Source organism: Primulina huaijiensis, chromosome 13 (assembly GCF_012295235.1).
Source record: "Primulina huaijiensis isolate GDHJ02 chromosome 13, ASM1229523v2, whole genome shotgun sequence".
In the NCBI taxonomy this organism is placed as follows: Eukaryota; Viridiplantae; Streptophyta; class Magnoliopsida; order Lamiales; family Gesneriaceae; genus Primulina; species Primulina huaijiensis.
Window position 1 is genome coordinate 3,865,994 of NC_133318.1, and position 27,686 is coordinate 3,893,679.

Consider the following 27,686-nt stretch of genomic DNA (forward strand, 5'->3'; position numbering starts at 1 on the left):
CTCCTCTACTGCTACGAAAGCTGTGATTTTTGAGAATGGGAAGAGAGAAACAAGAAACGGACCGATTCTTCAAATAATGAGAAAGAGGAGAGAAGCAGATATCCTTTTAAAAAGGGAAAATATTTTTTGTGAGGGTCTACATATCTAAATCTTCCTAATGTCGGCACTCTTATCTCCTCTCCCGCTCTCTTTTTGAAAAATGGAAGAAAAAATGGAAGAAATTACAGAAGAACAAAGAAAACGTGCCGAGGCCAATCGGGCCGTGGCTCTCTCCAAGCGCAAGGCCCTTCTCTCAATCGCCGAACAATCCTCCCACCAGAACCCGTGGAAACTATTCAGATGCCGTAAACCTTCTCCCAAGCCCGCCACCGATCTTCACGCTCCCAAACAGTCCGTCCCAAATACACTCGGTCCGACTGAGAAATTCCTGGCCCGGATCGAAATCTGCTCCCTCGATTCGTTTTCCGTGACCCCTGTTGCTGTTGAGGGTTTCGAGTTTCCTGGTGAAGCCCTTTGCTTCGAGAAACTCAGAGATTGTCTCTCTAATGTAAGATGCTTGTCGTAGAGTAACGTTGTTGGATTTTATTGGTTTATCGGTTTATTTAGTGGACATTTAAAGAAAAGGGATGGTTGGTTTTAGGTTGTGGTCGAAATAATTGGTGGGTTTTGGATACCTTGAACAACCTTCGATTCAAATTTAAATAGTAAATTTTGGTGTGGTTATCTATATAGCTGGTGGATCTTGGATTCCATGAATGCTCCTTGATTCGAAGTTGAATAATAAAGTTTCATGTGGTTATCGATGTGCTGGTGGTTCTTGGATTTCTTGAACAATTGTTAGTTCAAATTTTATTTGTGATGTTTTGCATGGTTGGTGGTTGTTGGTTTATGCTTGGAATTCGATATCAAATGTTTGAATATTCCTTATTTTAAATATTATTTGCGTTGTTGATTAGGTCATGTTATCACACTATACCCAAAATACTGGTGGAGGAAAAGCCTGTGTTTATAGGGTTCGGGATTATCTGTTGGTTTTGAAGTCTCTAAAGAGTTGTAAAGGCATTGAGTGTGAAGAGATACCTTGGGGAACGTTCAATGTCATTGAGAGGCTTTCACATTCATTTTCCGCTGGGAAATGGATACCTTGCAGGCCAGAACACATACCTGATGAGAAGGTTGATGAATTGATTTCTGAGCTTCCAAAAACATTGTTAAGTGCTTTGCTACCTTTTCAATTAGATGGTGTTCGTTTTGGACTGAGGAGGGGCGGTCGATGTCTTATTGCAGATGAAATGGGTCTTGGAAAGACTCTACAGGTGATCATTGAATTCAATTCTCATTGACCTAATTTCTTAAATATCATTTATGTGAGCCACTTTGATATATGTTCCTTCTTATACTCTTATTCTAGGTATCTTCATTTATGCCATTTATGCAATAGTTGTTGATAATGAATTAGTGGGTTTTTGGACACTATACTTACATTGCATTATTTTCCCTCGTCTTTATATTTTTTCTTTAAAGAGTGCTAACTCTGCGAACATAAGGAGTACTATAGGTTCACAGACACCCCTCAGCTTCACTGTTACCGAAATATTTAGTTCTCTGTTATCGAAATATAAGTGTTCTAAAAATCGGCTTAGGCGGCCGCTTATGCGCTGGGCGCCGGCTGACCGCACTGTAAAAGTGCTAGTCCGCCAGCCTAGGAGTCGCCTAGGTGCCGAGGAACTGTAGGGCATTCAGTTTGGGCTTTCAATTTTAAAAAAATTGAATGTTGCTTTCTTCTATTTTTCAAACCTGATATTTTTTTGTGTTGGGCTTCAAACAACAACCAGTTTTATAGGCCCTAAACCAACGACCAACAAGAAAACCGATTTTTTGGCTCCCTAACACCAAACTCCATTTTCATCTTTCAATTTTCAATTTTATGTTGTTCTGACTTCCGAAGCAAGGGAGAGAAATTGATTTGTATGGACATATGGTGTGTGTGTGTGTGGTAATTGGATAATACAATTGATAATGTCATATTAATGCTTCAATTTCTGCTTAATCCGTGGAATCCGCCTAGCGGCGTCCAGTCCCCGCCAGGCAGTAGGCGCTCGACTAGCACATAACAAATTATAGAACCTTGCGAATATTCAACCTCAAGGTTTGGAAATTGGTTTGTAAAAGCTTTTCTAGTGTTTAGGATGTAACAACTTATAGTTCTTTGGAAGTTGTTGATTGACCATTATCTACTTTTGTTTTAGGATAAATAAGTTTGTAATTTAAATTCCTTATCAGATTATTTTCACTAGATTAGGTTCTAGATTGGCAGACTAGATTTTTAAATTCCTGTCCCACAAAAGATTCAGATTTTCTCGTGGACTGTTGCGCTGAGTAAACTTCCTACTTCTGACTCGGTGCAAAGAAGATGGCCAACTAGCGCATTAAGCCCTCACTGGTGCACGCTATGCAAAAACAACGAAGAGACTCAGGATCACCTACTGATGCATTGCTCCTACTCACGATATTTATGGAGTAGGGTTATGCAAGAGCTCAGATGTCAGTGGGTGTTTCCACAGCGGGCAAGAGACATGTTCATTATCGAGCCAGGTTTTTCTACACAGAGCACAGCTACTAGTTTATGGTATGTCATAGTACACATCACATTTTGGACCATCTGGCTAGAGAGGAATAACAGAATTTTCAAAGACAGACACATCAGCGCAAGCGAATTATGGGAGGTCATCAAGTTCAGAGTTGCGAATACAACGAGAGGAATCAAAGGGCTTGATCATTTAGCTATTTCAGATGTTGTTAGGGATTGGAAGTTTGTAATGGTTTGACGAAAATGCTTAGCTCTTATATTTTGCGGATCACTCATCCGCTGTTAGTGTACTAAAAACTTTCATTAAATAAAATATTATGTTTCCTATCAAAAAAAAAAAAAGATTTATAAAAGATGTATCGTGTACTCCTTTCCTTTTTCATGGATCAATATTATTATTTAGATTCTCCCATCCATGCCTCGTCTATTTATGGGACATGGTATCAGAGAGCATAAGTGGACGATGACAAAGTACGGCATGGCCACAGCACCGGGTGATCCATCTTCTCCACCCAATGCATCCTCCTTAAACCCTACCCAACATTCTACCAGAATTTCATATCACATGGCCATCCCCATCACAAATCATAAACTGAATGGACACAATTACTTGCAATGGTCCCAATCAGTGAAGATGTTCATTTGCGGAACAGGCAAAGATACTTTGTTATCCAGTGCATCACGTTGTCTAGAGAAAGATGACAAAGGGTTTTAAAATCTTGAAATCCGAGAACAACATGGTTATGTCTTGGCTTATTACCTCCATGATTCCTGAAATTGATGAAAATTTCCTCCTCTATCCCACTGCCGAAGAGATTTGGGAGGCTGCCCGAGATACCTATTCCTGCAAGGAAAATATTGTTGAACTATTCGAGACAGAGAGCCTCCTTAATGATCTGAAACAAGGTGATTCTTATGTCACACAATACTTTTCAACCCTTACACGCTATTGGCAACAAATGGATTTATTTGAAGCTTATGAATGGAAGTTCTGATGATGACGGACGCCACAAATCCATTATTGAACAAAAGCGTGTCTTCAAATTTTTGTTGGGGATCAATCATCAATTGGATGATGTACGTGAGCGGATTCTTGCAATCAAACCATTGCCTAAACTCCGGGAAGTCTTTTCGGCATTCCGCCATGAGGAGAGTAGGCGGAAATTGATGCTGGGCTCGTCCTCCACAGCCCCACTATTGGAAGACTCTGCACTTGCTTCTCATCGACCTACACATTCTTCCTTCTCGAATGCTGATACTGCAGATATTCCTGCTGGATAATTTTCACATATTTCAGCCCCAAGTCAGACCATGCGTTCAGGAAGAACCTGTTGTGAAAAATGCAAGAAAAACACCCATTCCTTGGAGACATGCTGGAAAATTCACGGGAAGCCTGCTAATTGTTAAGCTGCCCGCAACAAACATGCTAACTCTGTCATGACAGAACCTCCCGCAGTCCTGCACAAGATCCACCATCCTTCAACAAATAACAACTCAAGATGCTTCATAAGTTGTTGAGCTAGGCAATTCCCAACTCCAATCCCTCAATTATTGGTGCTGGCAGCGTTGCACACAGAGGTAATTCTCCAGTTGCACTACTTTCACGGCATGCCTTAACCAATTTTTGGATTATTGACTCCGGGGATTCGGAGCACATGACTGGAAATTTGAGGATTTTGTAGTCTTACAACCCATGTGTCACATCTTCCTCGGTTCGCATTGCCAACGGATCTCGTGCTTAAGTTCTTGGCTCTGGGACAGTACATATATCAAATGATTTGACATTACATTCTGTATCATTTGTTCCAGATCTTGGTTGTAACCTTTTATCAGTCAGTCGTCTCAGTAGGGATTTGAAGTGCATCACTAAATTTTCCCAAAATTCTTGTATTTTTCAGAAATTGGACTCGGGGAAGATGATTGACAATGCTGAAAATTGTGCAGAATTGTATCTCCTCAAGATGCCTTTGTCACCACCACCCACGACCTGGACCAACATCTGTTCTTTAATTTCTAATTCTGCATTTCAGTCAACTAGTGATAGTGACATCCTGTTGTGGCACTATCGATTAGGGCATCCCAATTTTGTGTATCTCGAAAAATTGTTTCCTCAGTTGTTTCGTAATAAAAGCTCTGGGTTTATTCAATGTGATGTGTGCCAATTTTCTAAACATATACATGCTAATTTCAAACCACAACCTAGTAAGCCATCCAAACCTTTTGCACTAATTCATAATGACATCTGAGGTCCATCTCGTGTGAAAAATATCACCGGTTCTCGTTGGTTTTTATTATTCGTAGATGACCATACCCGTTTCTGTTGGGTGTTTCTCATGACGGACAAATCTGAGACGTCCCAACAATTTAAACAATGCAATGTTGTGAAACAAACACAATATTCGACCCGTATAAGTCTTAAAAACCGACCGTGCCAAAGATTACTTCAATTCTATCTTAGGGTCATATCTCTAGAGCCAAGGAATTGTCCATCAAAGTTATTGTGTCGATATCGCTCAACACAATAGAGTTTCAGAACGCAAAAACCGTCATCTTCTTGAGGTAGCTCGCTTTTTACTTTTCCACACAATGTCCCAAAGCATTTTTGGGGCCATGCGGTCCTAACTGTGACATATGTCATTCATCGTGCGCCATCTCGTGTCCTCCACTATAACTAACCGGTTGATACTTTCTTAGCTTATTTTCCAACTTCTAACCTCATTCATAATATACCCCTCAAAGTTTTTGGTTGTTCTGCTTTTGTGCACATCCACCAGCATAATCGTGGGAAATTGGAACCTAGGGCAATCAAGTGCATCTTCCTTGGGTACGATTCGAACCAAAAAGGGTATAAGTGTTACTCTCCCATCACAAAGAAGTTTACACTTCCATGAACGTAACATTGTTCGAAAGTGATCCCTTTTTCCCCAAATCTTCGATTCAGATGAAGACAAAGTTGAGTGAATCTCATAATTGGGAACCTATAACCTAACCTTTCCACAATTGGAACCACTCGAAACAACAATCCATACGTTTGCACCTGAACCAACTCCTCGCCTTACACCAAATCAGCCGCTTAAAAGTGTATACTCGGAGAAAATAACACCCTGAACAGATTCAGCATACCCATGACTCTCCCTCGGAGCCAATATCTGTTGAAAATATACAAGGTACGACTGCTATTGATTATAATTCTCCTGTAATTGAACATATTGATCATGATACTAGGCCTATAGCACTGAGGAAAGGCACGAAATCTTGTACACTTCACCCTACATGTAATTTTGTTTCTCTTGATTATTTATCATTTGCGTATCGAGTCTTTGTTTCCAGATTAGACCAGGTTCAGATTCCATCAACCATAGAAGTTGCCCTCAAGGATCCAAATTGGAAAGCTGCTGCCTTTGATGAAATAAAGGCTCTTGAGAAGAATGATACTTGGGTCATTATCGATCTTCCATCGGGGCAGCGTACTGTAGGATGCAAGTGGAGCTTTTCATTTAAGCACAAAGCTGATGGAAGCATAGAAAGGTTCAAAGCTCGATTGGTAGCAAAAAGATACACGCAATCATATTGCATTGACTACCAAAAAACCTTTGCTCCTATTGCCAAAGTAAACACCATTTGAGTCCTTTTGTCAATTGCTGCAAAATTGGATTGGCTTTTGCTTTAGTTAGATGTCAAAGATGCCTCCTTAATGGAGACCTCGAGGCAGAAATTTATATGGATTTCCCAACTGGATTTGAGGCAGAGTCGACTGTCAACAAAGTCGGTAAATTAAGGAAATCTTTGTATGGCCTTGAGCAATCACCTCGTGCTTGGTTCCATCGATTTTTGAGTGTATTGAAAGGAAATAGCTACACACAGAGTCAATCTGATCACACCTTGTTTGTCACACACTTGTAAGGAGGCAAAATCACTATTTTTATCGTTTATGTTGACGACATTGTTCTCACTGGAAATTGCAATTAAGAGGTGCTTCATGTCAAATCACTACTCTCAAAAGAATTTGAAATGAAGGATCTAGGACACCTCAAATATTTCTTGGGTATGGAAGCAGTTAGATCATCTTTGGGGATTTCAATTTCTCAAGGAAAATATGTGCCAGACCTTTTGAAAGAAACCGATATGTTGGGGTGCAAACCAGTAGATACACCAATGGATGCTACTGTCAAACTTGGAGCAAACAATGACAGCCCTTAGTGGACAAAAGGAGGTATCAAAGGCTAGTTGGCAAACTGATTTACCTTTAACATACTCGCCCTGATGTTGGATTTGCTGTTAGTGTCATCAGTCAATTTATGAACAACCCCACAAAAGATCATATGGAAGCTGTGTATCGAGTCTTGAGATATCTCAAAAGAAACCCGAGAAAAGGATTATTCTTTAAGAAATCCTTAAACAGAGATATGCTGATTGGGCCGGTTCCCATGTCGATAGAAGCTCTACATCAGCTTATTGCACATTTGTGTGGGGAATTTTGGTGACTTGGAGAAGTAAGAAACAGTTTGTGGTAGCACGCAACAGTGGTATATGTGAAGGAATTTGGCTGAAAAGGGTACTTAATGAACTGAAACTTGAAGGCAGTCAACCTTTAGAGGTACTATGCGACAATCAAGTAGCTAGACGTATAGCGAAGAATCCGGTCCACCATGATAGGACAAAGCACATTGAAGTGGATAGACATTTTATAAGTGAAAAGATTGAGGAGAAGATCATTGACCTCAACTTTATTCATACACACGTGCGAGTATCGGGCATATTAACTAAATCTCTTCATCGACCTGTGTTTGAGGATTTAAGTTCCAAGCTGAGTATGATCAACTTGTATGACCCATCTTGAGAGGGAGCGTTGATTGACCATTATCTACTTAGTTGTTAGGATAAATAAGTTTGTATTTTAAATTCCTTATCAGATTTTGTTCGCTAGACTAGGTTCTAGATTTGGCAGACTAGATCTGTAAAAGATGTATCATGTACTTCTTTTCTTTTTCATAGATCAATAATATTATTCAGATTCTCCCATCCCATGGCTCGTCTACTTTCTGCGACAGAAGTCATCCATATTTGGCTATATAATTAAGGATGTAGTGGAACTTGGGTATAAATGATGTATCTTCAAGAAATGATTTGTAGCAATGTGAGATGTAGATTCTGGTAATTGGAGGGAGCTTGCTTTGTCCACCATTGTGCAGACCTCCAAGATTGCTCTGGTTTTTAAGTCGCGGAAGTATCTCGAGTAGCTTATAGTTCAGCGTTGGCTTAAGCTACCGAGTTTACCGAAACCAATATTTTTCTGTTGTCAAATATCTGTTGACAAGGTTACATAGAAGTTTGATTAAGATTGAAAGTTATGAAGATTAAATTTCTAAGATATGAAGGTTTTTTTTGTTTCTCGAGAGTGTTTTTATTTATTCTTACCTTTTTCGTTTTGTGCTATGGTTAAATTTCCAGATAACATTTACCATTGCTGGTGCCTGACTTATCGTGCTATCTTGAATTTTCCACTCTTGTTTGTGTGGTTGCTAGATTTTCATGTTAGTTCATATGTACATTTTGAACTAAGCTTATGGTTCCAACTTAGGCTCAGAGAAACTATACTTGTTAATTGTTATTAATCACGGCTCTTGTTTTTTCGTAGGCCATTTCAATAGCTGGTTGTTTCTTGAAGGAAGGTTCCATACTTGTTGTTTGCCCAGCAATTTTGAGACATTCATGGGCAGAAGAGTTGGAGCGTTGGTTTCCTTTTTGTACGCCTTCTGATATACACCTAGGTAACTTCTTTAGATTCATCATTTTATTTCGTCTTCTTTTCTTTACTCGGCGATGCTGCTTGTGGTCTTCGAAATTGTTCTCGTTTTTGTTTTCATTTTCGTTTTGCTTTCTCCACCTTTTCTTATTGAAATACATCTATGGCATAAGCTATTTGTCTTGATTGCATCCATGTATATTTAATGTAATTTATTGTTTTTGACCGTTTTTGTCTCATGCCTTCTCTCTCTCTCGTGGGGTACATATAATAAAATTTTCAAAATGGATGATTGACTTTTTAGTTGCTTCACTCTTCTTTTTGGGTTCCAGGGTGTGATCTTAACTCAACAGACTTGAGTTGGGGGCTAAATGCTAATAAACTGTTTTAGATCTAAACAGTTAATTAAATCAAATATCAGCTCAAGAACTTGATTTTCTCACTAATACGGTTAAAATTTCGTTATTTCTATGAAAATTATATTTTGCTTAATTGGTAAATTATACTACGGAAGTTTTAAAAGAAATCTGATTAAGAGAACATATGAGCAAACAGCAATAGTATAACAAAATATAGAAGTGCAGACAAAGACGAGATTTATTGAGGTCCAAAGGCAGTTCATGTTCCAACGTCTTCTTTTTTTTTTTCCACATCAAAAGAACTCACTAGAAGATTTGATTCTTTTGAATCATTTCACAGACTAAATTAATTGCAGACACTTAGACACCACTCAGTAACTTTCTAAGCTCGAAATACTCTAGATCCAATCAGATTAAGTAGAGTATTCCGTACGACAATTGAGTACTAGACCCAATAAATCACTTGAATAAATACAACGTATTTAATAGCTATTGAGTTTTTTGTTCTTATGAACAAATTGTTCTTAAACTGAGAGCGAGCCTGATTTCTTTGACATATATTGTTTGCAAAACTTTGTATGCTCTTAGTATTGAAAGCTTTGTGAATTTTCTCATGATTAATATCTTCTATCTTCAATCTCTTTAAATAAACTTATGCCTCCAACAGTAACAATTTAGACTGGGTAACATAATAAATTAATAATAATCTTTAGCCTAAATACCAGTTCATCAAATCTTCTGGTTGTTTTTGGATTTTGAGTTTTGGGGCAAGATTTGATCATGTTGCTTTGATGGGTCATGGATACTTTCTAGTGTATTATATAATTTATATTCGTAGTCTGATTCACTTCTTTTTTGAGTTAGCTGATCCAGTCGAGGTGTTACACTTGACAGGCTTTTGTCTTGACTGAGAACCTATTGTCTTGACCTGTTTGTTGCTTGGTCTATCCTTTGCCTTTGCCATTGCCATGAAAATAATGGGCTAATCGACCAATGTGTCTGAGCTGATTTTCTCTGTCTCACTTGTCGCTACTGTTGTCACATCCAAATTTCTTACTACTTTTTAACTTTCTGCTTTTCTGGTCTGATTTATCTTAGCCATAGTACTTAATAAAATAGCTCACTTTACTTCAACTTCTTTATTAACTTGTTATGATATTGTCTTAGCCGAATATTGTGAATTTAACTGATGTATGTTTCTCGTAGCCAGTTGAATTCACAATCGATATTGTCATCATTCCAAAACCTTTAAGATAATATCCAGCAGTTGTTTTACATGCAGCTTGATATAAATATATTTTATATATGCACATTTTAAAGTTTTTCATTTTTAAAAACTATGTTTTAGGCGAAGTTATTTTGTACTAATGGTTTAAAGTTGTTCATGGCAGTATTGTACTAGTTCTTGCCTTCTCAAGTTTGTTCTGTAAAGTTTGTTCAAGTCATGTTGCTTCCGTTTTCCCTGACAGTGTGTGGTCATCGAGACAATCCTGCACGTTTAACTGAGCAACCAAGAGTTGTGGTGATTTCATACACAATGCTCCGCCGTCTGCAGAAAAGCATGTTGGAACAGGAATGGGCCACCTTGATAATCGATGAATCACATCATTTACGCTGCAGCAAAAAATCATTAGAAAAGGATGAGGTAAACTACATTCCAATTATGTTCTGTCTAATGATATATATGAAGATGGAAACTGGCTTGTGTTGTGGTGGTGCTTTTTTCCACTTAAAATGTGGAAAACATGGAAACTCATTCTCAACCTTTAGCCATCTTGTATTCATGGCTGCCACCTTGAAGTATGTTGAATCTATGGGGTTTCTATTTATTCACATGTTTACTTCTGTTGTTTATGCGCTCTATAAGTTTTGCACATGTTCTTTATGAAATTGATATTCCAAAAGACATCTCTCTCTCCTCCTCCGACCTCTACTCGAGGAAGGAGGTCAATGAAGTTTGATTTGTTAAATTCAGCATCATTCCTTCAATCTGGGGTAGCTAGGTGTTGCATAGTGGGTAAGCATTGACTTCTACACGGTCTGAGGGGAAGCAGTATAACAATTTGAAACGAGAGAGCTCCAGTACAAATAGATGGCATCTGCTTAAAGCTAATTTTATGTGAAGGATTGGCATAAAACAAATGCATATCGACTCCTATATAGTTGGATATGGCTGATTTTTTTTAACTTTTTCCTCAAAACATGTTTGTTTGGGTTAAACTTAATGTCGAAAACCTTTTGATATAGAGAATAAGGTGTTTCATTTTGTACAAGATTGCAAAGCCATACTCTGTTATGGACTCAGGCTTGGGGGTTCTAGTGAATTTGGCAAGATGGCCCTAGTATTTCGAAGGCTTCTATACTAAAGGTTTACACTAGAAGGATCCGAACAGGGGAAAATAATGAGTGCTCATGCAGTAGGGAGAGTAGGATAAATAAAGGGGAGTTTGTCATTGTTAGGGAGGATTTGAGTTGTAAAGACATTTCTAGCCCTGCTTGGGTAAGAGAGAGAAAATATATTCAGTTAGGATATTTTTCCTTCTCCTGGGGCCATCTTCTTGAGAAGGGATTTGGTCATTATCTTGTGAAAACTTACTGTTTGATTGATATAAAATTTGTTAACCTGTTTGCTGCAGTCGATTTTTCCTTTTTTTGCTGATATTATTTGGAAGTAAGTCTGGTGTTCATATCATACCCATTCAAGTGTTTGTAAGTATAGTGGATGTATACTGGATTGATTCATTAAGTTTCTAAATGGATTTGTTCATTTTATGGTCTTTGAGAATTGAGATGAATAATGAAGATATCCAAGCTGAAGTTGGTTGAGACGGATAATCGTTTTACTTGTTGGTTAGGTTAAATGAGGAAGAACTCAAGAAGGTGCATAATTAAGAATTATCTTCAAGGGCTTAGTTTTTTTTTTTTGTTTAATTAGATTTCTAGTGCATGTTTGTTTATAGAGGTTTAAAGGCGAATCTCATCTTCTTGGCAAAATGACAATATCAGGAACTCATAACCGATTTAAAAAAGATGATAATTTTGCTACTTTAACTTGCAGCTCATTAGCCTAATTTTCTTTTGGCTAATCTTTCTGGTCTTTATATCCATCCTTAAAAGATAGTTCTTTCTCAGGATTTTGCATTGTCAAATAATATTCACATTATTTTATTGAGTCAACACTCTTGTTTCCCCTATTTTTCCAGCTAAAAGCTGTGCTTGATGTGGCTAAGAAGGTGAAGCATCTGATTCTACTATCTGGAACTCCTTCATTGTCAAGGTTGTTGAAATCATCTTTGCTTTAAATCAAATGTCTTTTAGTTATGTCAAACTTCTTATCTGATTTCTTTTGTGCTTATGGGATTTTATACTCTCATTCTCCTGGGTTGTTTGACTTTGAATGAGCACTAATATCTCAAATCTAAATGAATGCTCATTTCGTGTGATTGTTTTCCTAGGTGATAATAGGCCTTATGACATTTTTCATCAGGTAAACATGTTATGGTAAGTACTGAAGCATTTCTTATGCAGTGGATAGTTCTTGACGTTTCTAGCCTCTTGGTAATGCTTTATAATTATTGCAGGCCAGGTTTGCTCGGGCAGACCAAATATGAGTTTGCAAAAACTTACTGTTCTGTTAAATTTGTCAAGGGTAGCCAAGGAAATGTTTTTCAGGTAACTTTTGGGCTTGCTCTTACAACTGTTTATTTTTCTTTCAAGTGGCAGTCTAATTTTGCCTTCACCTAGCTTTTATCTGGCTATGATGTTGCTCGAGGCAAAATTGTATTCACTATTGTTTACTTTCAGTTGTATCACATTTTTTAGTACATTTGAGATCAATATATTTTTTGTAGGATTTTTCAAAGGGGATACGTTTGGAGGAATTGAATGTTTTACTGAAGGAAAGTGTCATGGTAATGCAATATGATTTCTCTTTTGGAAATTGATTTTTTCATTTTCAAGTCTTCAAAACGATTTTTTTACAAGTTCACTGTACCACTATATAGATTGTAGTTGATGGTGGTTGTCACAAGAATTGTTTAAAAAAAATGACTATTCAACTCCGTAAGCAGATGCTACTTTTATGAAAGTTTTAAACACCGAAAAGAATCCAAATACCCGTGCCATCACTCAACCAAAGAGAAAGTGGGGTTTCTAGAATGCGCCATTTTTGTCACATTTAGATTACTTGGTTAATTGTTTTCTAGTCTTTTTAAGTTTCTTTTAACTAGAAAACTCAAACTAACAACTTTTATCGTAGTAATCTAAGTCCACATTTGATTCAACAGTATGGCCTCAACAATGAAATTGTGTCGAATTGTCTAGTGGTGTGAAAATGTGTATTTGTTTCTATAAAAAAAAGTGGTGTGAATATGTGTAGATTTATTTTTTTGGTGTCAAATTGTTTATATGTTTGAAATTGCTCAAACACTCTACCATAAGGTGAAGAGACGTCAAGTAACCAACCCCTGGTTAAGAAGTTGTGGCTGGTGGTGGGAATCAATATTAAATTGAAATTGGGACTAGTAAGAGTAATATGAAGAAGGTGAAGGATGATAATAGATACTGAATTGGCAAATGATTATCAAGAGAATATAATGAAGTTGACGAATTAATAACACTACCCAAAAACAATTCATTGGCTTGATATAAGAAAAACATTAGTCTCAAAGCATGAGTAAAAGCTTGAATGTTGTCCATGAGGTCTACAAACCGTACTGTGTGTATGTTAGGTGTTAAAATGTGGCACAAAGATCGAAAATTTATTCACATTTTTTTGCGTTTGAAAGACTTGAATTGCAAATTTTTTTATTTGTTTTAGTTTTTAGTAAAATAACAAGTGCGCTTGATCTAATAAATCTATATTATCTGGGGCCTTCAGCATTGTGGTTTCTGTAGCTAGCTGAAGTTACTTTTGTGTACAATAAATATTACCACCAGTTTCACGGGGTTAAATTAAATTTATAATCGGTCTTTTGACTCTTTTCTTTTTTTCAAATCAAGAATAGGTAATACGAGATTTTCAGTTGGTTAGAGTTTTCTTCGTTTTTCATATGTTAGAAGTAGATAATATCTGGAGAAAGTGTTTTATTGTTTATGTGTAAAAAATTGGAGGTAAAAATCTTTCTATGGATTGAAACACCAAATGCTGGAAGGAAATAATCATATTAAAATCCAAGCATTATGGAATCCTAAAAAACTGATAAGTCTCTCTAACACGGAGTGTTGGAGGAAGTTAGCATATGGATTCTAACTATATGAAACAATATTAGTTTTTGGTATTTTTCCTATTTGTGAAGTAGAATTTACGCACAGCGCTAAAGAATATCCAGTTTTTTGGTGTTTTCAAAATATAGATGACTGACTTAAATTCACAAATTTCATCGATTAAATGGGCAATCAAATTTAATGATGGGTAATTTGGATTTTGGATACAATCTATTCATACATGTTAATCTTTTTTCTGCTATTCTTTGCAATATAACATACTCTTCTAATATTTGTTTCTTTTGTGACTACACTACAGATAAGGCGCTTAAAGGAGCATGTTTTGCTGCAGTTACCTCCTAAACGCCGGAAAATTATAAAATTAATTTTGAAAAGATCAGATATTAGTTTGGCAATGGCAACTTTAGGGCTGAAAGATGTTAATGTTTCTGCAGACAGTGTTGTTGAAAATGCACTGCTTGACATATCTGATGAAGATCAAGGTATTGATTGATGCCTTTTCGATTGAACTTTTTTTTGGTTAGAATCTGGCTAATGAGTCCACAATCATGAAAGATGTTCTTCGAACTGTGTGACTGAGGATTTATTTTTGCCAACCTCGGTGGCTTTATGGTGCTTTTCTCACCTGAACTGGAAATGAAGCTCGGGCGCATTAATTTATTTAGTTGGTTGGCACAGTTTTTTAAAGAAAAAATCTAATTTCAAATAATCCGTGTAAGATTCCTTATTTCAGAGCTTTGTGATTTTAAATTTTAACTAGCTTCCGACATGCTGATATCATGATATCAGTATGACAGTCGTCAAGATTATAATGAATTCTGTTGCCCCACAGTCGCAACTTAAAATTTCAATAATCCAAGGCAGAGTGCTTGCAAATCGGCAGACTACTCTAGATGCTTCATTATTGCTCCTAATCTCTCATGAATGACTTAACAATGGAATATGCTGAAACTTGTCAAGCTTTTGGGATCCCACTCTCAGTCTCATTCGGATATTTTATTGATAGCAAAAATGAAAACACTGATAACGATCTGAGTTCTGGGAATGTGTTGAATTATATTTCACTTCAGATATGTTTCAGTAGTTTATGCATTTAAACGAAACTTATGTCTACGCAGATAATGAAATGAATAAAATTTTGTCTACGAAGCTCTCAGCACTAGGTATTGCCAAACTACCTGGATTCTTTGAGTGGCTGTCTCTACATCCAATCATGACTGAGCTAGATGAAGTGGAAAAAAATGAAGGAAGTTCGAGTTCTCACAAAATGATAATATTTGCTTTTCATCATAAGGTGCTCGATGGAGTGCAGGTGAGATTTCTTACTTTCTAATTTTGAGAAGTTGTGCCTGTGAGTTTTTTGCTCGATAAGTCAGCGATACTTTTGTACTTGAAAAATAATTTGTTATTATCTGCTTCCTGTGATTCATATCTCTGTTGATACTTGTGGAGTATGTTACGTTTTTTCTTTTTATATGCTTCTTGTAAGTTAGAATTTTTACCCAGTTCGAGTCTTTTGTGTCGTTCTATTGGTGGCTGAGACAATTATAAAATTATTCTGTAGTTTTCTTTCTATTTTGCTATTTCTTAGAATTTTTTTGTTGGTACCCTGGTGGTTTAAGACTGCTCCTGATCATTAAGTAGAGGACCTTTACCCACCAAACCCTCATGGTCCCATCTATTATATCTGCAAAGCTCGAAAGAATCCTTAGTTTCATACATCACAATATTTGATTCATTATCAGTATTTTGGCACTTATTTCACAATAACACAAGTGTTGAATAGGTTTTACTAGTATTTGGACATGTGAGTGAATATTTTAGGATGCTGGGATTAGTTTTGCATGTATGGACTGCGAATTTTTATAGTATCACCATTATATGTCAGTTTTTAGATGGTCTTGGGTTGTTTTACATTTAATATTGTAAATTGTCTAAGTATTGTGTTTATGATGTTAAAAATTGTTTCTGGTTGTAGTATGATACATACACATTTCATTATTTTGATTGTTTTTTCGATCATTTATCAAGCCTGAAAAGTTGGTGGCTTTATGAATTGTCTATCATGTGAGTTCTCTCTCTCATTGAATCTCAATCTTCATGTGAACCACACAGCAGAAAATTTTTCTGTGTTTGTTCCATTGGGTTCCGCGTTTGCCATTACCTGGTGGTTTTACAATAAAAATACTTTATTTGCTGGCTTATTTGATATGATATTTTCTTTGAATATACAATATGGATGTTCTTTCTGATGCCTGATACACAGGCGTTTATATGCGAGAAAGGAATTCAATTTGTTCGCATTGATTGCACAATAACTGGCGGCGACAGGCAGGCAGCTATTCACTCCTTCCAGTCATCAAAAGAGGTTTTTTTGTTCTCTTCAACACTGCTCCTTCCATATCTTACATTCCGGTTTTATGCTTGTGATACACTAACTAAATTTGGTTGTGCTTTCCTGAAAATTATTAAAATTGAATTGTGCTTTAGAAATTTTGATGTTAGATTCCTGTTGAATTTACACTGTAATCCCTTTATTAATGGCAAACTTTTGACCAAATTTTAAATAAAGTATAAGAGAGTTGTGCGAAAAGATTTTGAGATTTATGTATGAGGCACGGAATTATGAACAAATGTCCAAAATGGGGTGGGAGAAATCTCTCACATGCAGCACAATAAATTTAAATTGAAAGCTATATGCCTATATCTAATATAGATACTAAGATACTACAAAATATCGATTATGATAAATGTAAATAAAAAATGATATTGAATTGAAGACATACATATGAATTGAAGTGTTCAGCTTGAAACCAAAAGGTCTCTAGCCTTCACCACATGGAAGGCTGATCAACAATTCATAAAGTAGGCACTATGAATGATAGATCTGAGTATCTGATCTATACTTCTATGCGCTTGTATATGCTTTGCATATAATTTCAATGCTTTAATTTATGCAGATGATAATTGTTCATTCACAAAATGGAAAATAAAGTACATAAATATAGGGATACACGAATGACTCGTGCTATTTCAAGCATACGGAATTTACCTTCCTGATACCAATATCAAAGTGAGCGTGTGAAATCAAACTTCCTGACGTCAATTTCAAAAGCCTAGTCCATTTAATCTGTGAGCACAAATTGAATGAAGTATTTGAACAGGGTGAGTTTGGACTGAGGAATAAGTAACTGCTGCAAGGCTCCGATGGCATGGGTGGTATAATGTTAGCATCATTGGAATTCTTTCCAATGAAATCAATCATACTGTTGGCATATCTGGCTTTGACCTGCAAAGATGACAGCAAGAGGGAACAAAATAGATGTGCCTTAAAATAAGAATTAAAAGATTTATTGGAATATTTCTTGAAATCATGGGACCGTATCCCATAATATATGCTGAATAGAATTTACATCTGAAAGTAAATTAGCAACTTATCTGATCCCTAACCAACTTTGATGTGATAGTTTTATGGTTTCCTGTTTCATATACTTCTTTGCTGACTTGGCTGAAGGACTGATAAAGTGAATTCATTAAAGAGCCAGTAAAATTTATGCTGCAACTCTCACTTAAAGGTTGAGTTCTTTCAGTTCACCTAGTGACAACAAATTTGCTTGAATTTTGATAGGTTAAAATTGCATTAGTTGGCATTCGTGCTGGAGGCTCCGGACTTAACCTAACATCAGCTGACAATGTCGTGTTCTTGGAATTGCCGACAAGACCTGGTGAAATTCAACAGGTGCCTTCGACTGTCTATTTTCTGAACCCTCCTTCTAAGAAGTCCATGAACGTTATATAAATCCAAATATGGTTATTACCGAATTTAATTGAGGACTTATCTGTTTGTCTAGATTCATTTTTCTTTAAAGTTCTTAATTTCTTAAAAGAGTAGTGAATTATGAATTTTATTAACCGTGATTTATTATTTCAGTAAATCATGATTTTATTTATTTCAACATATTATTGGCACTTTATTTGAAATATTAACCTGGAACTTTTTTATGAAACAATCGAACATCGTGTTTGGATCAATCAGTTACTCTTATGAAACACACAACTTGATTAGCAATGTTTCATATTTGATCCAACCTCCCTATGCATTCAAATAGTCACAGTTTCTCGCACAGGAAATTTGGTTCATTTTTTATGTTTTGCTGTCATTTTGGTGGAGGGGATAATATAGATGTTTCAAAATTTCTATTTCTCCTTGTGTAGGTCATTATGTTTATTTTCTATATTGCACTATACCAGTGCATTGGTTTATTTAATGAGAAGTTTATGGTGCCTGTTTCAAGGTTGCTCCACAAATTTTGAGTCGTAATATTTTAATCATATAGGGATGCATTCCACTCTCTGTAGCATACTATAAGTCATTTTATTTTCTCATTTGGCTTCCAGCCTTTCACTATATTATATTGATCAGTGGAAAGGATTTTTGGATTTCGTGATGCATAAAAAAGGATTCGGTGATAGATGGAGGAAGTGGATAAGAGGATGTGTTTGTAATGTCTCTTTTTCAATATTTATTAATGGTAGGCCATGTGGGAAAATAAAAGGAGACAGATGATTACGACAAGGGGATCCATTATCACCATTTCTATTCAATTTAGTTGTCGATGTGTTGGGGAGGATGGTGGATAAGGCAAGGGCAGTAGATGCAGTCAAGGGACTCGAAGTAGGGAAAGATAAAATAGAAATAACGCATTTACAGTTTGCGGATGACACTTTGTTCATCGCAAAATCGAGAAACGATGTGTTGGCGATAGTTGATTTATTGAAAGTGTTTGGAACAAATTCTGGGTTGAAAATTAATTTGAGCAAAAGTGTGGTGTTGGGATTGAATTGTTTGGAGGAGGAAGTAGAGGCTATGGCAACAACTTTTGGGTGCAAAAAAGAAAGGTGGCCTATTAAGTATCTTGGGTTACCGCTGGGAGGTAATCCCACAAAGATAGATTTTTGGGAACCCGTTCTTTCAAAAATGAATAAGAAAGTAGCAACTTGGAAAAAGTCTTTCCTGTCAAGGGGAGGGCGATTTACGTTGATAAAGGCCGTGATTTGTGCCATGCCATCTTATTTCATGTCACTGTTCCAGGTGCCAATTAGGGTAGCAAATAAGATGGAAAAAATGATGAGGGATTTTTTGTGGGATGGTGGTGATGGGGAGAATCATTGCCATGTGGTAGGATCGAAGCAGGTAGGCAAACCAAAGGATAAAGGTGGCTTGGGATTGGGAAATGTTATTCTCCGGAATAAGGCTCTTCTTGGTAAATGGTGGTGGAGATGTTCAGTGGAAAGGGAGTCGTCGTGGAAAAAAATTATTAAGAGCATCTATGGGACTCAGGATAACGGGTGGGACTTGGGCTTGGCGGAGAAGGCGACATTCAGAAGTCCTTGGAAGTGTATATCTCGGTCCTATCAGGATTTTCATCAACTGGTCAGGGGAGTGCCAAAACAAGGTAATATCATTCGCTTTTGGGAGGATGTTTGGGAGGGAGAGTCTTCGTTTAAAGTCCGTTTTCCATCTTTGTTTTGTATTTCCATTTCTACCAATAAACTTATACGTCATTTCGTAGAAGTCGTCAATAGTGGGAGTAGTTTTTCTTTAATTTGGGATCTGAGATTCAGGAGAGATCTTATTGAGGGAGAGTTACTTGAGTTCATTAATTTGATGCGAGTTCTAGAGAATGTCAGATTGCAGCCGGGTTTCGAGGATTGTAGAGTGTGGTTGGGGGATGCTTCAGGTTCGTTCACTGTTAGATCTTTTTACGATTCCTTCTTCCATTCTTCAAATTTCCCTTCATTCAGTTTTTTTAATAACATTTGGAAAGTTAATGTCCCACAAAAGATTAGGATTTTCTCGTGGATCGTGGCCTTGGGAAAGTTGCCTACATGTGATTCGGTCCAGAGAAGGTGGAGGGAGTGTGTTTTGAGACCGCAGTGGTGTTGTTTATGCCAAAATCTTTTTTTTGATAGGATTGTTTATGCCAAAATCATGAAGAGGATCAAGATCATTTACTTTTGCATTGTTCCTTTGCGAGAGGAATTTGGTTCAAAGTGTTAGAAGAACTGGGAATTCAATGGGCTTTCCCAAGGCAAGCTAAAGACTTTTTTCATGTCAACTCAGGGTGTCCCTTCGTGAACAAATTCAAAATATTCTGGGCCATTATAATTCATTGCATATTTTGGTCCATTTGGTTGGAAAGAAATAGCATAATTTTTCAGGATGTGTCCGAGTCTATCGATCAAGTATGAGAGAAAATAAAATTTAGGGTCGCATCGTGGACGATCAACTTGGATCAATTCAATCATTTAAGTGTTTCAGATTTAGTGAGGAATTGGAATTTTGTATGGGCATAAGTATTGTATGTTGTTCTCTTTGAGGACTTCTTTATGTTAGTAGTCTTGTTACTGTACTGCGGAATTCTCAACCGCACATAATATGTAATCTTTATTTATTTTATTTATTTATTCTAATGAAATTAGTTTCCTATCAAAAATATATATATATATATTGATCAGCTTTTACTGACCAGTCACTTTGAATAATAAAATGAATATGTTATTGATATTTGCTGTTTTCTACAAAAACTTAGTCAATTAGTTATTTCATGATGCTTATAGTAATTATTCAAATGTCTGAAGGCTGAAGATCGAGCTCATAGACATGGGCAAAAGAGATTGGTGAACATTTACATTTTCTGTGCAAAGGTGCCTCAGAAATTTTTTTTTCCCTCTGCTCCTGCATTTACTCCAGAAAGGCATGTTCAGCTTTTAAACTATTTTCTCTATGTTTTATTATTTTCATCCTTCAGGATACTTCTGATGAGTTACATTGGCAGCGGTTGAATACAAGTTTACTTAGAGTTTCATCTATTGTGAATGGGAAACATGATGCAATACAGGAAATAGAGGTATATATATATATATATATATATAACATGTCTCTCCCAGAGAATTTTGTATTCTCATTGCATCAAGTATGAAATATAATTTACACATTTGAACAATAAATACAAGCACTCATGTATGCAGTTATGTCATAGCTGCTTTTCTGAATGTAATTTTTAAAGGGTTACTCAATTGTTTCAGTGAGATTTGACCAGAAAAGTAGACTGGTAATTCAATTTACATAATTGAATTATATCAATTAGCAGGAGGGAGTTTACCTGAATGCAACTATGATCAGTAGCTTTATGTGAAAAATCAAATTCGTTATTTCTAGATAACCCAAGCCTTTGTTCTCAGATTTTTTGTTTGTTGAGTAAGATATGCAAATTTGCAAGAGGACTGTAGATACAATGAAACATTATATCAGTTATTAAATACACATTTGTTTTTACTTGGAACCTACATAGTTGTGAACTGTTTTTCTGTAAGCGGACTTCAGTATTAATCTTGTGGATGATGCTTTACTCCAATATTTTGCTTATATCAGGACCTTTTCTCTTTTTCTTCTTCTTCTTCTTCTTCTTCTTCTTCTTCTTTTTTCCTTTCTTTCTTTATTCCTTTATTTTTTAATATTTACAAGGCTATTTGTTGGACATCTCTGTATATGATACGGATATCATGATCTTAATTTCCTTTTGGACCTCTACATTGAAAGGCTTGTACTTAATTTTTTAAATCTATGTTTTGCCCCCTCAGTTCTGTCTTTGAAGTTTGAGGAGCTCTATACATCCAGGCTTTATATGTGTCCTTGTTACACAGGTTGACAGTGTTTCTTATCTTGAGACTGCCTGTAAAACAAGTGAGAAAAGCAAGCAATTAATCCCTGGGAAGATAGAAAATGTGGATAGACCTGTAGAAAAGATCATGAAATCCCACACTGCTTGCACTGATCAAGATTCACATTCTGAAAGGGCATCCAGTGACTTGCACGTACCGGTGGATAAGTGTTGTGGTGAACAATATCACACTGCTATTTCATCATGGAGGGACAAGAATCGTTATGAAGTATTTCATTGTTGGCTTCTAAATTGGATTTTCTTCAAACCTAGCTCTTGACTATTGTTCCTTGTTCTCTTTTCATATGGATTCAGAATGAATTACTTGAGCTAAATGGAAAGCATGCCATTCTTAGAGATGAGGAATTTGCTGCAAGAGCTGGACATGAAGCTGCTGTTTGTTCACTTGGTGTTGTAGAGATTATTGACAGCAGAAGTAAAGAAATGAAGGTACGATGAGAATGTCGTGTTTACCTAGTGCAATAGATGATCCCAATGATCTATTTAACATTGTTTATTGCTTAAGAATTTTGTGATTTAATCACTTCTGTAATGATTGCTTGAGTTTATCCAACGCGGATTCTAGGTTGACGCTGTGTTCAATGAAACCACATTAACTAACGCTGGATGCATCAATGAAGTCGATATTGGAGCTAATAGTTCCATCCAATCAACTGCTCTCCGGTTTGAGGTAATTTACAGAGTTTTGCTTCACTGGGATGTTATAGATGTGAAGATCTTTTAAGGGAAAAACTGATATTTTTATCATCCCAAAGCAGTATAATAGTATATATATGGTGGAAGTAGCTTATCTATGTTCTATGTAGAAAAATTGCAACAATCTTTTCTAACTACACAGCTAAAAAAATCTCTAAACCAATAAAGAAAAATCTACTTAAAACAGAATATCTGCTAGGATTCATGTTTTCAATTCTCCCTTTCAAGCACGAGAATGAATTTTGTCCATTCCGAACTTGGATGTAATGATTGTTGAGTCCCTTTTGAAAGCATGTTAGCCGAATGCTCATTATTCTACAGTATAGGAATACTGAGATCCTAACTGACAGTATGGGAATACTGAGATCCTAACTGACAGGTGGGAATACTGAGATCCTGACTGCTCTCTGGAGGTGAATACCATTACATTTCACTTTTTTAGTTGACTGATGACCTGTTACTAGGTAAACCTTCATAGTAACAATTTTTTTCCCACACATAGGGATAGCAAAGTTTGTGTTTTAGGTGACTATTACCCGAGGTTAGTATATTCATCGATCATGTTATTTACATGTTTCACCTTATAAAGTTCCTTAGCTAGGACATTTGTTGAGGAATGCTTATTGTCCATAATAAAATGATGGCAATGTAACTTGAACTCGCACACAAACACATTGTAGATTTATAGAAGCTTTTGTTTCTTCCTGAAGTTTTTATCCGTTCAGGTTAGCAAGTATACCGGAAGGATCCACTTGTATTCTTGCATCCCAGGAGCAGACTCTAGACCAAGGCCAATTTTTGAAAATTTCCGGCCAGAGGAAATTGAGTGCTGCCCACTCGCAAATGATGTTGATAAAATCTCTGATAAATCTATCAAGGATGATCCAATGTACAGAGGAGCTCTTCTGGAATTCATTAACGAATGGAAGAAGCTGAGGCCTATTGAGAAGAGGAAATTGATTGGCAAGCCCTTACAACTCCCACTGTCTTGTGAATTATGTTATTTAAACGAAAGCATTAATCATAATGATGGGGTATGTATGTAGATCATAGAATTTATCTTAGATGTCTTACCATCAAGTTGTCGTCATTCAACTGTGTGCGTGCTATGTGGTAATGTTTGTTTCATAATTGTTTTTCATTTCTCAGGGACTACTGAGAGGCGGAAGTAGAAGGCGTAAAACACCTATGGATGAGATCAGCCATTCATTACCCTCAAATGCTTCCCGGAGAAAAGTTAATCTCTCTGGTGGTAATGGCCAGAAAGAGCAACTTTACACGCAGGGTTGGTCTAACATGGATGAACCACTCTGCAAGTTGTGTCAGACTCCTTGCAAGTAGGTCTGGTTCGCTTTTTCTTTTTTTGGTGAAACATGGAATGAGGTTTTGATCAGTTCATGATTGCAGGAATAAATACTCCAAATCGCCTCAATTCTTTGAGGACCTTTTTTGCAATTTGAATTGCTTTGAAGAATATTGCTCACGAACTAGCAGCAAATTTCTTCGCGAGGTTTGAAAAAGAACCATGTCTGATTGCTTATTATTGCTTATGTCAATCAAGTTAACATTATGAGGTTTGTAGGGTCTTTTCCAAATTGAGAATGGAATGTGCACGCATTGCCAATTAGATTGTCATCGACTTGTTGAAAACTTAAGACCTCTATCACTTGAAAAGAGACCAATGTATATCAAGCAAGTTGCTCCAAAAATAGCAGATCACAAAAAATTGTAAGTTATTCTTACTCGAAAAGAACACTGGTGTATGTCATATCTTTTTACATTTTTTTCTATAATATCGTTACATATATATTAGCTTTATTTTCTATTTGAAATTACTTTATGTTATCCCCATTAAAATAAAATTTGTTCTGAGAAGAATTTCAATTTCACTTGGAATTCTTTCATTCCACCTTCGGGCTTCGAATTCTAAACCCTACAGAGTGGAGAGTTCATTCTCGGCATCCCCATCCTTTTTTTTTTCCCCATTTTTCCTTAAGTTTTTTTTTTAACACTATAGTTGTTGATTTAAATCTTTTTTTCCCCTCTCAAATTGAAAGCTGGGGATGACATTCTTAGCAAAGAAACTAATTTCTATGTTTTAGAAGTGATGGAAGAAGATATATTAGAGGTTGACTAATATGGTGGTTAAGGAGCAAGTGATGAATTGGGTTAATTATTTTCAAATTTTTTAGCCGCTGCAAGATTAAGCCCCGGTTGCTTGTAAAGCTCTCGTGCTGAAGAAACTGTCTTTCTTGGACACCAGATTTTGTAATTTTTCCAATCTCGGTAGAGTGCTCCTTAATTAATCTTTATTTATATATATTTTTTCATTTTAAAAGTGTGAGTTTGAATTATTTATTTACTAAATTAATTATCTATACTTTTGGTTCTATACTTGTACTATATAATTAAAATAGAGAACTCTATTGGTGAAGTCTAAATGAAAGTTACAATTGTAATATCATCTGACTTCACCCAAAAGCTAGCTAAAGGAAGAAGATTGTTCAATTTCATATACAACTCTCAAAGACTTAATTCAGCTGATGTGAGACAAGTAAGACACCCTCTTCACGCCCAAAATTGAATATCTGGGGTGTGAAGTTTTCAAGATATTAATAGGTGGCCTATTAGGGCAATCCAACACATAACGGTGGGTCTGAACTCTTATACCATGTTAAGATAATGGACTTAAGCCTAAACTCCACCCTAAAACTAGTTCAAGAAGAGGATTATCCAAGTCCACATATACAACTTCAAATTCTTAATTTGGATGATGTGAGATAACTCACAAGAGTAATTAACTTATTTATAATTTATCTATAAATACAATATTTTTTTACTTTTTAAAAATTTGAAATTACTAAATATTATTTTATCTTTGTCTAAACTTTTGAATATTTAATTCATCATATATCTATAATTTATTACCATATCTTATCTTCTTTTTAACTTTTTTTTTTGAAATTATTAAATATTATTTTATCTTTACCTAAAATTTTGAATATTTAATTATCATATCATCCTGAAATATCTAGAAAATTAATCAGTAATCAGTATATATAGCATCGCGTGTAAATGACACTAGTTTAGATTGATTAAGGGTTATCTTTGTCATTTTCCGATTGTTTGACTGATTAACAATAATAATAATAATAATATTAAAGTGAAAGAGACCGATCTTTAGTTCCAATGGTCTCACTTAGTTTTCTCATTGTAGTGACTCAAGTTCGAGTTCTCCCACCCCCTAGAATAGGATTTCAAAAAAAAGAATATTAAAGTGGAAGACACTAGTGCACACATGCACCGTATAGTTAAATTAATTAATTAGATTATTTAAGGGTTATATTTTTCATTCTCGGGTGTTTTACTGATTAATAATAATAATAATAAATAATAAAGTGGAAGGCATTAATGCAATATATGCACCACATAAAAAATAAGCCATGCACACACGTTCCATGTTTAGTAAAATATTTTTGGTCTCATTATAGCCTTACAATTTATTGGTTTGTCAGCCTTGGACATGATTATCTTGGTGGCTTGTGCTGACTTGGAGTTTTGCTGGTTTTTCTGTGCATTGTTTTAACATTTATGTAGATCTATTCTCAATCTGAATGAAGTGCAAAAGTGGATTAAATGACTGGATAGTGTTGTTATCCATAAGCAAATGACTGTTTAAGGTTCATGATATGTTTGGTGTGCCTCTAACAAAAGCTTGTAGCCCCTTCCATTTCATTATCCATTTGTGGAGTAGATGATTTTAGGGTGCCAGGAAAACTAAGTTGTTTCAATTGTTTAGAACCGGTATGAGAGCTATGCATCTGTTGTATTTCAATCTGTCTTCGTTAGAATCAAGTTTTTGATTGGAATTTTTCAGACTGGACAAGCTTGTTCATGACCCAATAGAAGGCAATGCTTGGCATGCAGACCACATCATACCCGTGTATAAGGGGGGAGGTTCGTGTCTTATTTTGTTTTTTCTGAAAATATCGATGCTATTTGAAGAATGAACTCAAGTTTCCAATGCATGAACAAAATAACACCTTTGATTTGATGAATTTTCTTTATTGAGTTGTCCAGGTGAATGCAAACTAGAGAACATGAGGACCCTTTGTGTTGCTTGTCATGCTGCTGTTACCACTGCACAATGTGCAGAACGGCGTATTGCTAGAAACAAGGCTAAGAAACAACTCAAAGACATCATGAATGGCCTCACAGATCCCCACAAATCTTGGCATATCAATAATGTAGTACAGGTTGTGTGCTAGTCCAACTAAAATTAGCATCTTTTTTATTGACAAGTTTTTACTGGTCGATGATATCATAGAAACCATTTTAATGCTGATGAAAGTTTAGCTCGAGTCTCAAAGACGTACACGATAAATCAGAAAACAGGGTATAATGTGACAAATGATCTGTACTCATCTTGACAAAGTTTAGGACTTGCATTTTCTTGTGTTTGGAAGTTTGTTCTGCTATATCGTGATCCATCGTTATTCAGGTAGAAAAATTGGTTCCGAAATTTTGTGTTCAGTATGTTATATTTTGTCGATCAGAGTTCAACTTTTATGATTTCATAATTGCAAGCTCCATGCGTTCAACACCTTGTCATGATCTGAAATGCCTGCCTTAAAAACAAGTACCAAAAGTTGTGTTCCTTCATTATGGTATATTCCTCGCAGGATTTTAAATTTTATTTTCTAATTTGCAATCTCCATGTGTTTTAATACCTTGACATGATCTGAAATGCCCGGCTTATCTAGTATAGAATATTTTGTTCTCATTTTGTCTACAGGACTCTGATTTAAGGTTCCAACGTAACAACATAGAGCATGATCTACTTATCAATATTCCTGGAAGTGCATATTCTGGAGCAAATGTGAATACAACCAAGGACGAAAATCTAGTGAAAGAACTACTTGATAATCGTTGTTCACGAGTCATCTGCCCTGTGAATGGTGACTTTACTCGAGTTCTTGACAAGAAAGGACTGTGCCAAGAATCCGAAAATCCCTGTGATCCATCAGAATTCGTACATGTTCATTGTAATGTAGAATCTGAAGTGATAACGGGTAAAAAAGGGATTGAAGAACATGAAAAACTGTCTATTTCTGCACAACTATCTTTTCTAAAAGACGCAGCTGTGGAAGTTGCGAACATTGAAAAAGACGATGAAAAATCTTGAACTATCAAGATTTTTTTTACATGCTTGTGGTTAGAATTTCACTTGTTATCTGTTGTAATTTGTTTAATGTAAGAATAGAAGACACTTTCATTCTTTGAACGAACTTTGATGCTGAGTTGTTTGGAAAAAATTTAATCTT

At 35.9% G+C, this 27,686-nt stretch overlaps 1 protein-coding gene across 4 annotated transcripts; it reads left to right on the plus strand.

Annotated features, from left to right (window-relative positions):
- Window positions 1-27,686, plus strand: LOC140990861 (uncharacterized). 4 transcript variants are annotated; one of them, XM_073460690.1, is made up of 24 exons: window positions 5-547; window positions 957-1,316; window positions 8,229-8,361; window positions 10,165-10,340; window positions 11,899-11,972; window positions 12,161-12,196; window positions 12,277-12,367; window positions 12,547-12,606; window positions 14,220-14,403; window positions 15,040-15,233; window positions 16,188-16,289; window positions 17,550-17,660; window positions 20,564-20,629; window positions 20,734-20,832; window positions 21,629-21,874; window positions 21,961-22,095; window positions 22,232-22,336; window positions 23,088-23,396; window positions 23,512-23,699; window positions 23,770-23,872; window positions 23,945-24,090; window positions 26,240-26,319; window positions 26,443-26,618; window positions 27,158-27,685. In XM_073460690.1, the coding sequence occupies exons 1-24, from the start codon at window positions 200-202 to the stop codon at window positions 27,545-27,547; spliced, it is 3,912 nt and encodes a 1,303-aa protein (XP_073316791.1). In that variant the 5' UTR covers window positions 5-199; the 3' UTR covers window positions 27,548-27,685. The 4 variants fall into 4 exon arrangements, with proteins under 4 accessions (XP_073316792.1, XP_073316791.1, XP_073316794.1 ...); XM_073460693.1 differs by lacking the exon at window positions 5-547 and adding an exon at window positions 4,489-5,757 and having other exon boundaries at window positions 1,182-1,316; XM_073460692.1 differs by lacking the exons at window positions 5-547; window positions 957-1,316 and adding exons at window positions 3,026-4,168; window positions 4,489-5,757.